This window comes from Trachinotus anak, unplaced genomic scaffold (assembly GCF_046630095.1).
Source record: "Trachinotus anak isolate AG129_WGS33_773 ecotype Australia unplaced genomic scaffold, CSIRO_AGI_Tana_v1 ptg000007l, whole genome shotgun sequence".
Taxonomy (NCBI): domain Eukaryota; kingdom Metazoa; phylum Chordata; class Actinopteri; order Carangiformes; family Carangidae; genus Trachinotus; species Trachinotus anak.
In genome coordinates this window covers 20,032,835-20,047,163 of record NW_027273858.1, presented here as the reverse complement: position 1 = coordinate 20,047,163, position 14,329 = coordinate 20,032,835, and the positions used below count along the sequence as shown (strand labels likewise).

Here is a 14,329-nt window from a genome sequence, read left to right as displayed (position 1 = left end):
TATTGATGTGTATTATAATGTGTAGTATTTGATAGACACATTGATCAATATAAACATTTTTAATATCATTTTGGATTATGCACTATCCTGAATGTGTTAATGTCAAGTTTTAGAGCTTTTCAGTCTGCTAATACCGTACCAACTACCTCTAGCTGATTGTTGTTTTTTACACTTCCTCCTAGTTGTGTGACTACGCCCTTCACATATCCAACTACAGCATCCTAGGAGAGACAGTCCCCATCGCAGCAAAGAAACAGGTGGTGGCCACATGGGTGCAGATCAAGAGGCTGCTGCAACAGCAGATTGGCTCAAAGATTGACACTAAAGATGAGGTATAAATCTCTGTGTCAGTCTAACTCTGGCTGTTCTTAGGTTACTAATCTACTGTATGTTTAGAGTTGGAAGCACTGTTCATAATTATAAGATAATACATTGTAGTTACTGCACGGGCACACTGCCCATTAGGCTTACAGTTTTAATTTTGATAATGATATGACATGAGTATAACTTCTTATTTTTTTATGTATGATCTTAGTGCCTCAGTGTTCTAGCCAATTAGGATTTCTTCCTCAAGTAGTCTTTGGACGCCGACTTGGAATATCTTTACTTACAGTTTTTCTCCATTTGATGCATTGCCTAAAAACAAAAGGTCCACTTAGAGAATAGGTTAATGAAACAATAAAACTATTTTCCAGTTTGTGAAACAGCAAAAGCATGCTCCAAAAGTGTGGTGTTGCGAAGACTTTTCATACAATCAACAAAATCCCACACTGGTGCTTAGCAAGAAAATGTTGCAACAGAGAAAACTCATTGGTTAAGACACCTGTTGCAAGAAGAAAAAAGAATATTTTTCAACACACCGCATCAAACCACAAATCTAAACTAGTTGTTATTTACTGGGCCACACCAAAACTGCTGCAATACTCTCCCTGAGCACTTACCATAGATAAAATAGTTTATGTGACAAATCCAACTTTGGCATAACTTCACTGATATCTTCATTGATGAAGCCCATGGCCTCAGTGAGCCAGGTGTTGAATACTGGCTTGCAGGCTCCACTGAATCACTACACAATCATGAAACCTCACATTATCAATTATGACACTTAAATAAAGTTGTAAAAATGTACCCGCTCCATAGATTTTCCTTTACATCCACACACTTCCTTACATCCTTGTTGCTACCTACCCTTTATATAGAATATACGTTTGTTCACAGTTTTCACACAGTGAACTAGAGACCATCTTGTGATGGGATCACACCTGGCATGACACACATCAAAATGTTGACGTTCCAACCCTTGAGTACTCAGTTGTTATTACTGTGTAATGTATCAGGTGCACAGTTGTAGCTATCTAAACAGGACAAAAAGCAATCACCGTTAACCACAAATGTGTTTCAGCTATAAGCCATTGACAGAGGCTACGACATTATTACTCATGTGTGGGACCACACCCACTTTCAAACTCATCGTTCATTTTGTCTCAACTACACACCTGTGTTCCTGCTACAGTGGGTGTCTTCAGGACCACATTTTGCCATGATGACACATACACACACACACACACACACACACACACACACACACACACAGTCTCACTAGGTGAAAACAATACCAGCCCTGCTCTCACTACAGAGACAGGTTTCTCTCAGACTGAATGTGGACTTTTGAAATCTATTATATAAAACTCTCACTGGGAACAAGATTAAGACTTGTGATGTCTGTACTGCCTGTTCTTGTGTTCTGCAAGGTTGTGATGTGGCATTTGTGTGAAAAGTAAAGAAAGCTTTTTTGAAAACACACAGAAATAAGCTTAGAGAAATAAAGTTTTCTGAATTTGAAGTTGTGATCATTTCATCACTGCATGTGCTGTTTTAGAGCACAGCTGGGAGAAGTGCATAAACAATTGTGAAAAACTGTAACAACATAGGTTTCAAATAACAAAAAAATGTGGATGATTAAGAAGTACTATAAAGCTGTTTTCATACCTTCATGCTTTATTTTTTTGCTTGGACGGGCCGACGTCCTATGTGTGTGTTGTATCTGAGATAAAAGTGGCTCAGAGGATGAATCATGGCAACTGTATGGCTGTGTCACAACATAATCATGTCACATTCATAATGTATCCTGTATTATGGTCTATTCACAGTTCTTCTAAAATGCACTTATGATATTGCAGGCTCATGGTGCCTGACATTTTTATTAATCTTCTTCATGTTGTAGGTGTTACCTTTTCCATTTCCATATTACAGCATTGTATCCTCTGGTCTGCGATCATCTTTGCTTTACAGTGAGACAAAAATGTGGGGAAAGTAGTTATACAATTTGTCAGTTAAATGGACTGTTTGATTAGTCACCATGATCCTTGTCAGCCAAGATTTCCAGCCCTACATTAGTCCCCTCAGTCTGATGTGCATTGAGTCACAACAAAATGAGGTTTGTTTCCTGCCGTGCAAATGAAGAAATGCAGTGTTAATATAATGGTGTTTATCTCGTATTTATTGCAATCAATAAATCATTCATCAACTAATTTTCTACAGAGTAGGAAGTCATACATTATCAACGAGGCCATCTCTATGATATTTGGGACACATATAATATGATAATCATACTGCAGGTCCATGTATAATTTATAAGTAAGTAGTAATACATGTATATGTCTTTTGTATAATTGAACAAAAGACATATACATGTCTTTGTGTATATTCAGCAGAGGACAGCACTGAAATGCTTAGTATGCATTGTTCTCTCTCCTGTTTTCAGTGTGAGAATGAGGAAGTGTCAGCGATGACACACGTGCTGGTTGGAGTGGAGATGTTCCAGTGCAATAGGAACCCGAGGCATATGGAGTTCTCTGTTCCCAGTCTCCCCTCAGTATGTACTTCTCTGTTCACGTTTTCCTGCTGTGGCTTCTGCCAAACAAACAGATGCAGAAATGACCCATAAGCCCTCAGAGCCTGTCTACATCTCATCATGTGTCAGTAGCTTCAAGATACTGTAGCTCTCTCCATCATTACATTCTGGTCGGAATTAAGGTTATCAAAGATTTCTTTGACATGATATGTGATGTGCATTTTCTCTGTGGATAGTTGCTCACTCTGACACTTTTGGCCCTCTTTTCCACACTTTTATCTTATTTCACCGTGTCTCTGATCCATCCATCTCCCCTCTGCTTTCTTCTTCTGTCTTTCTTTCTCCCAATTTTCACTCACACCTTCCTCTTCTTTTAAGTTGTGTACTCCCTACACTCTGCTTTCCATGCCATATCCCTCCTCTTTTCTTCCGTTACTCTTTTTCTAAATCCTTCTTCTACCAACCTTTCATTATCTGCATGCCACCATTCATTTTCTTCATTCCTTTGCTACCTTCTTCTACCTCCTTTACTCCCTTACTCCCTGTTTTTTCTCCATGCTGTCCTTCACTTTCTTTCTTAGTCTACCCCTGTGCTTTCTTTTTATTTACTTATCTTTTCCCTCCCCAAACCTTTTGTCACTTCTGTCCTTTCCTTTTCTTCTCCTTTCTGTGCCATCACCCTTTTCTTTTCCCTGTTTTCTCTACCTTTTCCCTCCTTTCTTTTTCATTCCCACCTCAGTTGCCTCCCCACTTTTGTCCCACCCTCCCTCTTCTCACATCTTTTCTCTTACTTTCTCCTCCCCTCTTTTCCCACAGTCCGTCTTGTCGTGTGTTTGCGCTCCCTCCCCTCCTCCTTCCTTTTCCCTCACCACCACCATTTAACTCCCCTCTCCTTTTTCCTCTCCTCACCTAAAGCTTGTGAGCATGGCGTCAGAATGCAGCTGGACGGACGCTGTGGTGGAGATGCAGGTGTGGTGCCAGCTGTCTGCCTTCTGCCACTATGCCAAGGAACACAGCTTGGTGTTGCGATGCACCAAGAGTGTTCTGCAGCTGGAAGAAGCAGCAGCAAAGAGCCTAAACACTATGCCCTGTGTTTTGTAAGTCGACTTGGATGATTAAAATTTTGTTAAAAACATGGCTCTTGATATCAATGTGTGTGAAAAGCATTAGAGGTAGGTGCAAGGGCTGGTTCAGATTTATGATTCTGAAGCTCTCTGAGGGGCAGGTGACATCTTGTGCATATTCATGAGTATTGCGGTTGATATGAATCAGCCATTTTCAAAACTGTCCATTAAATGAGTTACAAAGTTTGAATTAAGATACAAGTTAACACATTTTTCAGGGGAATTTCAGTTTTTGGTTGATTGATTGATTGACTTTTACTGATAGCTGATAACTGTCTTCATACTAGGTATGACCTGACTGCAGTGAATGAGATGCTGAGCACTGCAGCCTGTTTGAGGGGTTTGAGCTTAGTCCAGGAGTCCAATGGAGATCTACACACATACAGAGAGGCTATGAAGGTGCTTCTGTCCAGCGTCAGGTGCTGTTCACAGTTTATTAATGTATTGACTAATGCCTTGGACTGCAACAAATTTGTTTTTTAAAAACATTTTCTTAATCTACTCTTATCTGCTTGCTCTCTTCTCTCGTCCACAGCTATGCAGAAAAGGCAAAGAATCCAGCATTGTGTGTCACAGCTGCCAGACATTACTGGAACACTTGTCTACCCCTGACACACACTCCTGAGGCAAGATGGCAACTGCAAGATCCCCTGGAGAACATCCTGAATGCTCTGTTCCACACCACCAGCAAACATGGAGCAAATGTAAAAACCTCTCTTTAGCTACACTCATACTGGCATATTTCTCCATATAAATTTTGGCAATTTTTCATGTTGGTGTCATGTGTGTGCAGCAGTCAGCAGTTTTAATTTTTATAATACTCTCTGAGATTTTCAGTTTTAACAAGAACAAAAGCAAAAGAAAATCCCTTGAAAGTCTTTCTTTGACCTCTGGACCCCTCCAGGTCTTCATAAGGAAAATGACTATCATGGTAAAGGATGACAAAACTTATGACATCCTGCTGTAGTCAGCAAAGTGATCTGACAAAAAAAATGTGCAGCCACACTCAGCCACAAAAATGTCCCTCCAGGCACATCATCAAAAATTGAAATAGTTTCACAAAACCAAAAAAGTATGAGCAACGAAATGAAGAGCAAGTGAGCAAAACAATAACTGAATGGCAACCAGAACTGACCTTTTATGCCCTGTTATTTTTTTCTATTTTGTCCTATTTTTTAGTGCATTTTTAATGACTCTAGTTTGGTTGCTATCAAACATAGTAAAATATGTAGCAAAGTTCTTAAACATGCTTTGTTATCTTTAATTGATGATGAAATCAATTAATTCTCCTTGAGGGTGCTACAGGAGAGGGACAGGAGAGGTGTGCTCAAGTGTGAGAAAATATTTCCCCATCACTGCCTTTGGACAGCCACAGGGATAAACAGTTGTTCAACTGCAAAATAACTTATAATCAGTACTTAAAGGCAGCTTTTGTGTGAATTCAGAATGATGTTCATCTGTGGTGTGCTTTCCAACTTGACACTGTTCTTCACCAGTGCTGTGACCCACAGTAAGTTAAGAACAAAAGCTTAATCCATCTTGTCATAACAGACTTGGTGTGAATTTTTTCTGGTTGTGGAAGGGGATTTACAGATAAGGGGGTAGGGTCATATACAGGACAAGGTCAGATAACAATTTATCTTATAGATCAATGAGCTTCAAGTACAACCAACTATCCAGTGCTCTTCTATCACTCTAGCGACTTAAGTATTAATCTTCTCCCTCTCCTATTTCAGAAACAGGGCAAAGTGAAAGGTTTGCTGACCTTGACAGCACTGCCTCATGGGACTTCTAAACATGAATCAACAGGTGAGTTGTAAAAGGACCAGAAAATACTTATACGCCTTGCGGATGGCTTTATACTTGGTTTTACTTCCTGCTATGGTTCTGATTGGTTTTCTCTGCAAAAATCATTTCATATTTGCTTTCATTGGTTTGTCTGTTTAGTAGGTAAAGAGGATCTAACCCTAAGAGCAGCCATTTACAGTTTGTTGTTCCACATCCAAATTGATAAAGCGGACTGGAAAGGTGCCCTGCAGCTGCTGGACAAAGCTACTAGAGACATGTCTCACACCAGACACAGACTGTAAGTAAAACAGAATGACATGAAAAGGATGATAGAAAGACGGAAAGACAAAAGGAAATCTTAGTGTCCTCTGTATTTTACCAGGCCTCTGCTGAAGCATCGTATACTGATGAAAGCACGACTGGGGGAAAGCATATTGATGGACATGCAGACGTTTCAAGATGAAGGAGAGCAGTGCTGTTCATTTATGTGGCATCAGGTGGCACTATGTGCTGGCAATATAACCCAGCAGCTGACCTGCTACCAGAAATCCATCACATCTCTGTCGGTAATACCTCTGCTCTGGCACCATTTTTATATCATTACCAAAAGCTGATCCATCAACAGATTAAAGCAAGATAGATCATGTGTAAATTTGTCATATGAAAGAATTCTACTCATTAAATCCATCATTTTATTGTCTGTGTGGCCCTTTTGCTTGGAGTAAAGACAAAAACGAGCATGGGGCTCAAGCACCATCTTGTGGGGCCAGAGAGTCACTACAGCTTATTTCCAAGTGCTCCACGTTGTTGCCTGGATGTAAGAGAATACAAGATTAATCATTGTAACACCTCCTTCACAACTAGAGCTAAATCATGTTTTTTTAGAGAAATTTTACAATTAGATTTAGGATTAGTGACATCTTTAACACTATCCAGAGCACCTCAAACTCCAGGACACAGAAAGGTCCTTACTATTAGACATAGAAAACTCTTGATTGTCCAATACATTGCAATGGAAAATTGTCTTCACTGGTTCATCAGTAAAAACACACAGTACAAACACAGATGAAAATGTAAAACAAATATTTGTTTAACTTGTTTTTGTGATGCAGAGCACAGAGAGTCGCTGGCAGAAGGTCAACCTCATGCTTGAGTTTGGAGAGTGGCTGTATTGTCACAACTTCCCCAAAGCCAATGCCCATCACCAGGTTCAGTGGGCCATCGACATCCTCCTACACCTGGAACCTGAACAGGAAGAAGGAGCAGGTAGGACTTGTTCATGCATCTTGACACAGCTGTTTTACACTGTATTAGTTGAAAGGTAATAACATCTCATCTGTCTGATCCAGAAAAGGGCCATGCCACAGCTTTTTGATACTTGCATCAGCAGTGGAATTCAGTGTTTGTGCTTTTATTTCAGTTGTTAGTCTTTGTAAACAATAAACCAGGGAAATATTGTTCAGAGGAAAAGGAGCTGACCAGACGACACAGATTTCTCAAATCCCATGTGGGCACACTGAGAATAGCACAGCACTCTTTTTAGTCTCCTGCTATGAGCAAGCTGGTTACAGAGATACTATATATACCCCTGTATTACCGGCTTCATTTGTAGTTGTTAAAAGTGATGTTATTGATGCTCTTCAATTACATTCACAGATTATTATATATATCTGTCTTGTGTACTGTTAAATTCTTTGTCACAGTACGTGGTGTATGTATATCTTTCCTCCAGAGGACGAGTCCAGAATGAGAGGTTTAGGTTCAGTGGAATGTGAGTCTCTGGTGGGAGTCCAGGGCTTGTTATTCATGCAAAATCTGTCCAGTCTGAGGGAAGTGCGGCGCCTTGACTGCTTAGTCCGAGCACACACTCTGCTCGCTGTCATGGCAGACAGGACTTCACCTGAGCACAAGCTTAACCTGCTCAGGGCCTACACCTTTGTGCTTCAAATATGGCAGGTACTGCATCTTTACTACAACATTTTGTCTTATCACACTTTGACAATGTGGATAGGCAGTTCTTTAAGTGCAGATAATGTTTCAGCTGAGTATTGAATGTGCTTATTTGTGTATTTTATTTTACTGCAGGTTTCCATGGCAGTTGCTTATGAAATTTCCAGTGAGATGGCGAAGAGTCAGCCACTCCAGCCTCCTCCTTCTGCTGGATCCAAAAAAGGCAAAGACAAGGGCAAAGGCAAGAAAGATGTAAAAGGGAAAGATGTGAAAGATGTAAGTCCCACAGCTCAAATTTGATTACCAGCTGTGACAGTGGGGCTGGTATTGTTTTCACCTTGTGAGACTTTGTGCATGAGTCATTGTGGCAAAATGTGGTCCTGGAGACACCTACTGCAGCAGAAACGACCACAGAGGCATTTTGAGTACTTTGGCAGGTGGTACAGGTGTGTAGTTCGCATCAAAATGAAGACTGAATTCTAAGATGGGTGTGGTCTGAGAAAATGAGTATTGAGTACTCATGTAGGAATGACTACTTAGTACTGAGAACGTTAACATGTTGACAGGCGGCACGATTGATAAGATCCCATCGTCAGCTCGTCCATAGTTTAAAATTTGGTTTATTTTAAACAGTTTATACACAGAGTGTAACATACAGTGGGGTTCAGAAGTGTTAAACGTGAGAAACTGGTCTCAGACTTTTGCTTGCTTGTCATTACTGTAACTGTCTGTATGATTTTTAAAAAACTTTGCTTTAAATACTGTCTTATTATTGTAATTACATTCGTAATGAATTTAAACATTTTTATTTGACTAGAGTTTCAAAATACCACATGGTACCTGATACTACATTACACAAGACTGAAAGTATGCACTGAACTTAAATTAAGTGTACTCTCTTTTGAATAGTCACTATACAATAGTAATAACAAGAAAAATATCAATTCTGTGTCTCATTGTTTTACCAGACGACCCCTGCAGAAGAAAGACCTAAACCTGTCGTCCTGGATCAGACACTTCCTTCCTCGCCGAAAGACTGGGCTCTCTACACCTGTCCTGACCAGGCCAGGCAGATATTCAGAACCAACAGTAACCCCCACTGTATCAATACACACAGCATCACAAAGCAGGCAAGAATACCCTACTACTCTCCCTCACATTTCTCTGTGTCATGACGATCTACTGTCTATGGTATTGTCTCTGATTTCAGTCTTATTACCAATATAGCAAGAATTGTATCCACTGGCTATACAATCAAAAAATTCCAAAAGCATCAGCTTGGTTATGTTGTTTGAAGAAGCTGTCATTTGTTGGTCAGGAGGAGGCACATTTATTGATGTGTGTGGGTCACATTGAGATGTTGGTTAAAACCCAATGTTCTGAATTAAATAAGTGATCTAATTAATTTATGGGTCTCCCACCAGAGTGGGATGGAAGCATGTGATGAGATCGGATTTAAAGTGGCAATCTCAAAGATTTCAGTCGTGGTTGATCTGGTGACACCTGCATTTATTAGTGGTAACAGAAAATGCAGCTTAACACAGAATCCCAGAAGCAGCAAAGCAAACTATTGTTGTTTTAATAAAGAAGCAATAATTTTCCATCATTCTGAGAGGAACCAAAATGTGATGTTACACTGCACACGGCATGAGCCTGCGAACAGCCTGCGAGCGGCAGGGCACAGTGACAGGAGTTGGTTACCTCGCTGAGAGGTTGGAGGTCTGCAGGCTGTCACTTGCAGCTCTTCATCTAACAGCTCACTGTGGCTGCTCCTTCTTCCATGTCTACCTGCAATTTTTCATACTGATCCGCTGTCAGAAAATGCTTAAAATATATGGAATGTGAGCTTGTAAAGTGACATTCAGAAATACTTACAAAGTTCATATTTGTAAGTCAAGCTTTGTAAACCCTTGAAATGAATCTGAAAAATACATGTTTATGTATGTGTAAAGAAGATTTGTCTCCATGGAAAAAATTTGTATTAGTAAGAAAAAGTTTATGCATGTGTATTTATGGAAAATATTTGTAATTGTAAAAAGATAAGCAAACACAGACTGTGTGATTGAAATCTGTGAACAAATGATAACAGTGGTGAGATTACACAACAGTCTAATTACTGCTTTTGGTCACAGTCTTTTTTTGTACAAATAGAAATCGTTTCTACACAGCACAACCTGAAATTTCTTACAAAATTACAGGTTTACAAATTTTGATTTACAACTGTGAACTTTGTAATTATTTGTGAACATCACTTTATAAGCTCAAAATCTTTTTGATCCTAATTTGAATCATTAAAATGATTTTTTTAAGAACTAAAGCAGTTCTAAGATCACTGACAAACACATTACATTTACATTAGCAGCAATGAAAATCTTCAAGATTGCCAAGTTAATTAGCTATGAAATGGAGCAAATAGGTGACATCATGGGTCATTTCCTATTCTGATTTAACACTGGATAATATTAATATGTATATTTTTGGGATGTGCACCTATTACATTCACATGTTTAATTCTTCATTTTTCCCTTTGTTTGGCTGCAGGCTCAAAGCTTGTTTTATCTGGACCTGCTGGAAAAAGAGTTTCACTCACTCTCACTTGATCACCTGACCCTGCCCATAACGCATCTAGCTGAAACCATTGCTCATGACCTTTTGGATAGAAGGAGCCTCTCTGACCTCTACCGACTTAGGTGATCACACTGCATCAAAGGGGAACTCCTCTAGAGACTCGAGCCTACTTAGCCCCTACAGGCATAACACACTCAAACTTTCAACTGAACTGTTGCGAGTCTGAAAATGTTAATTTAGTGCAGTGCTAAATTGGAGGACTTACGAACAGCGCTGAAATACCACCACTGCAAGAGAATGATTTGACAAAAGTCAGCTGTCATTGCTCTGATTTCTATAAACTGTTAAAACCCAGGGAATCACAGAAAACTGAGGGACTACTGAGTATTAGCTTGTAGCACCATTTACTATCAGAAATCCTGTAAATACCCAATAAGTCAATTTTGTGTAGTGACTTTGTTTCCTGTTCTTTTTTGACTGAATTAGAATTGTGAGGACCTGCTGTCAGCTGGGTTTGGAGACACAGTCACCATATCAGGAGAAGCTCCTAAATTTGTGCAGAATCCAAGAACAAGAACAGATGAAGTATGTCAACTGAGCTCTAAAGATTTAACATCTGCGCATTTTTTCTTTAATAACGATATCATTCTCTTGATGTCAGCTGCCGCAAAGAGATTGCTTTCTCACAGGGGAGGAGAGGCCTTCACAGAGCTTACAATCAGGTCAGCCTGCTGCTCACAATATCAATATATGTTTTTATTTTGTATCAAAAGCTGCACATTCACAAGGATTTATAACTTTCAATTAACCCTTTTATTACTTCACAGAGCATGATTGGCAAGTTCCCACAAGTAACTAACTATACTGAATATTGGCAAAGGAAATTTACCGTATGCTCTAATTATTAACACTGATTGATGGCAGATTAATATATGAGGTTCATGACAGTCTAATGACTTGTCTCATAAACCTGGAATGAGTGTTCAAACTTAATGGTGTGGCAACAGGGCTCATAAACCTTACCAAGATAAGGCTTAGCAGAGAATATAAGAATGCTTATTTTTCTGCTGCGCACATTTTTCACACGGTGGTGCTGATATCTGTGTGTGTTTGTACTTGTGCATGCAGCATTATGTTGGATGGCATGTGTGTGTGTGTCCGTGTGTATGTGTACAGTATGTCTTGTGCATATCCAGCCTTTAACAACTGACTGCTTTAAAAATCATTATCTGTTTACAGTTTGAGTCAACTTAGAAAAAAAGTGAATTTTCCCATACTGTCACTTTTCAGAAAGCTGAGATGGATGGAAACAGTGGGTCTTGGAGACAGAGTATGGATGTGTGTGCTCAGGACATTTGGCTGGACAAAGCTGAGGTTTGCCTCAGCATGGGGCTCTATCAACCAGCCCGGGAGGTCCTGGCAGAGGCTCACTTAGTGGCCAGGGTGAGCTGAAAGAGAAGAAGACCACGGTGTCAGGCTCTGATAGTAAAACAGAATCTAACCAATCAATCTTGCTGACATTGAATTAAAAACATTGTTTTTCTATCATGGCATACCAGACTGAACCAGCATTACATCTGCAATGCTGAAAAATATTAGAAGTATTTACTGTAATAGTTTAGCTCATACACTCTAATGACTTTATTTTCTCTGTTCAGGAGCTTGGGGATCAGAAAGCAATGGCAAGAAGTTTGCTCAGTTTAGCCATTCTGGCTTGCGAAGAACAGAACCATGTCCAAGCTCTGGTCCTGCTGGACAAAGCCCAAGCCCTGGGTGGGGATGAGAGGTTGTGGTATGAGCTCACCCTCACCAAGGTTAGAGCTGTAGTAGGCCAGAGACTCCAGGATGCACAAACCAAGGTATAGATTCAACACCTTCTAAAAACCACATACAATGCAGTTACCTTGTTTTTGTAGTGAATACCTTTCACATTGTGCTTCTCTTCTTTCACAGACTGATGAGATTATAAAACAAGGCTGCGAGGCTCTGAAGCTGGCTATGGAGCAGCAGGAAAACAGAGTCGCAGAGCTCACATTCTTGATCACCTCATTAGAGAGGAGGTAACCTCAAATCTGTGTGAACAAAACTGATAAATTATGGGTTATTTTTGTGTTTTTAATATTTTCATGCTACACCATCCAAATGTCTTAAATGTCTTCACACAAACAAATGTTGAAAACAAAGTGACTCAACAACCAACCCTTATAAAGTTCAAAAAACTTAAGACTCAGTTTATTGTTTTTACTCTTTATGAGAGTCTTTATTAGAAACATGTATACACATATCTTGAGTGGATCCCTATTCGTTGTGTAACAAAGTGTCATGAAGACCATAGACTGATATTTCAACTGATAATTAACTGTATGAAATTGTTAAAGCCCACATGCATGCAGGTGGAATGTTCTTTGTCACAGTACGTGGTGTTCTTTACAGTGTATACCATGTAATTGTATTTAAAAACATCTATAAGCACATGTAACTACAATGGGCATTTACATAATCTTGTTCTAATGCAATGTGTTGTTTCAGAGGTGCCATGGAATGTATACGTGCCATTGATGGAGGTGAACCTGGAGAGACACTCTGCACCAAGGCTGCCCAGAGGCTAATGGCTGCCTGTGATACACTCAGAGAGTGTGCCAGGACTTTAACTAAACTCAGCTATAGAGAACAGGCAGCAGAGGCACATGCAGAGTGTGCATATGGTGTGAGGTTAGTCATTCAGGAGTTACTCTTGACCTGAGTAGAATATTCTACAAATCACACAGTATATCATTTGTAAATAAATTTTTTTGGATGTCTTTTGTCAGCACACAGATCAAACAAAATAATAATTTCCTGTCTCACCTATACAGTCATACTCTGTGTTCTCTGTCTTGGTCATCCTTACAACCCATTATTTCTCTACAGAATTTTAGCCAACCATGCAACTGATAAAGAGGAGAAACGGCGCTTCCTGCTCGATGGCCTCTCCCAAATGCAGCTAGCTGTCACAGTGCAGGAACATATGGTGCTGAACGCTCAGAGCCTGCTCCCTCCACAGGAGGAGGTAAATAAAGTGCATTTTTTCACTGTGATGAAAGATGGATTTTCAAAAACTATAGGAGGCGTTTCATCTCCTGCATGTTCTGAGAAACACTCTGTGATCTACACTTTTAACCTGTCACAGGTACTCACAGCAGAAAAGGTAATACAGTGTAATACTTTATGCTTCTGTGCAGTCAATGATTTCTGGTGTTTATCTTCAGCCACATTCTCTCCTGATCAGTATCCTCATAAGGAAAGGATTTTAAAATAAATGTGTTTGTTGGCGTTTATATCTCATACCACAGTTTAACAATGTTCTGACACAAACAGATAAAGCCTCAATTACTGTGACTTGTCAACAGCAGATGGGTGTCACAATCATATTTTATCCAGACACTATACAAGCTCTCATACCGATGGGGTTATCTGAGGGTTTCAGCGCCAGAGATGAAGTGGCATGACACTGACTGCAGCCTCGATTTACATGTTGATGGGATCATGTAAGGAAGATTGATTGAGCAACTCTCACACCTGCTACAAATCCTTGTTCAATTGAGTTTTTGATTAAATCTTCTGTGGATGTTTGACTAAGCCGTTCGAGGCTTGATTGTAGCAGTGTGCTTTCAGCAGATGGTGCTGTTGCCCTAGTAAGTTTGGACATCCAACCTGCATGGTAAACAAGAGACAGCAGCTGTAATCACTGAAGTCCTGCTCATTTCTTATGGGCTGGGCTAACTTTTGCTTCATATTCAATTCTATCATGTTTAAATTAGTGGTTTTGCCCCACTTTCTCATTTGCCATATCTCAAGTATCTGATCACATCTCACTCAAGTAGCTATTTGTCTTTGAACTCATCATTAAAACACACTCCTGCCCTTTAACCTGCCACTTGAGAACAATTGTCTCCAATTACCATCTTAATCCTAGTCAGACCTTCTGGTTGGCATCTCATTTAAGAGGGAAAGCAGATGGACTACTGTGGACTTGTTTTATCATTTAAACTTGAGTTCTTTGAGA

The 14,329-nt window shown here is 39.8% G+C and overlaps 1 protein-coding gene across 4 annotated transcripts in view; it reads left to right on the top strand.

Annotated features, from left to right (window-relative positions):
- LOC139623230 (cilia- and flagella-associated protein 46) overlaps positions 1 to 14,329 on the top strand; it is a 50,161-nt gene that overhangs the window by 17,114 nt on the left and 18,718 nt on the right. For 2 of the 4 annotated variants that reach the window (XM_071481282.1, XM_071481285.1), the window contains 20 exons: positions 183 to 332; positions 2,765 to 2,875; positions 3,770 to 3,951; positions 4,266 to 4,397; positions 4,514 to 4,682; positions 5,715 to 5,787; positions 5,926 to 6,064; positions 6,149 to 6,332; positions 6,879 to 7,032; positions 7,499 to 7,722; positions 7,852 to 7,992; positions 8,685 to 8,846; positions 10,258 to 10,406; positions 10,771 to 10,869; positions 10,946 to 11,006; positions 11,575 to 11,727; positions 11,943 to 12,143; positions 12,238 to 12,344; positions 12,814 to 12,996; positions 13,195 to 13,333. In XM_071481282.1, the coding sequence (XP_071337383.1) occupies positions 183 to 332; positions 2,765 to 2,875; positions 3,770 to 3,951; positions 4,266 to 4,397; positions 4,514 to 4,682; positions 5,715 to 5,787; positions 5,926 to 6,064; positions 6,149 to 6,332; positions 6,879 to 7,032; positions 7,499 to 7,722; positions 7,852 to 7,992; positions 8,685 to 8,846; positions 10,258 to 10,406; positions 10,771 to 10,869; positions 10,946 to 11,006; positions 11,575 to 11,727; positions 11,943 to 12,143; positions 12,238 to 12,344; positions 12,814 to 12,996; positions 13,195 to 13,333 (2,913 nt within the window). The remainder of the gene's footprint in view (positions 1 to 182; positions 333 to 2,764; positions 2,876 to 3,769; positions 3,952 to 4,265; positions 4,398 to 4,513; positions 4,683 to 5,714; positions 5,788 to 5,925; positions 6,065 to 6,148; positions 6,333 to 6,878; positions 7,033 to 7,498; positions 7,723 to 7,851; positions 7,993 to 8,684; positions 8,847 to 10,257; positions 10,407 to 10,770; positions 10,870 to 10,945; positions 11,007 to 11,574; positions 11,728 to 11,942; positions 12,144 to 12,237; positions 12,345 to 12,813; positions 12,997 to 13,194; positions 13,334 to 14,329) is intronic. The other 2 variants (XM_071481284.1, XM_071481283.1) reach the window with 2 other exon arrangements.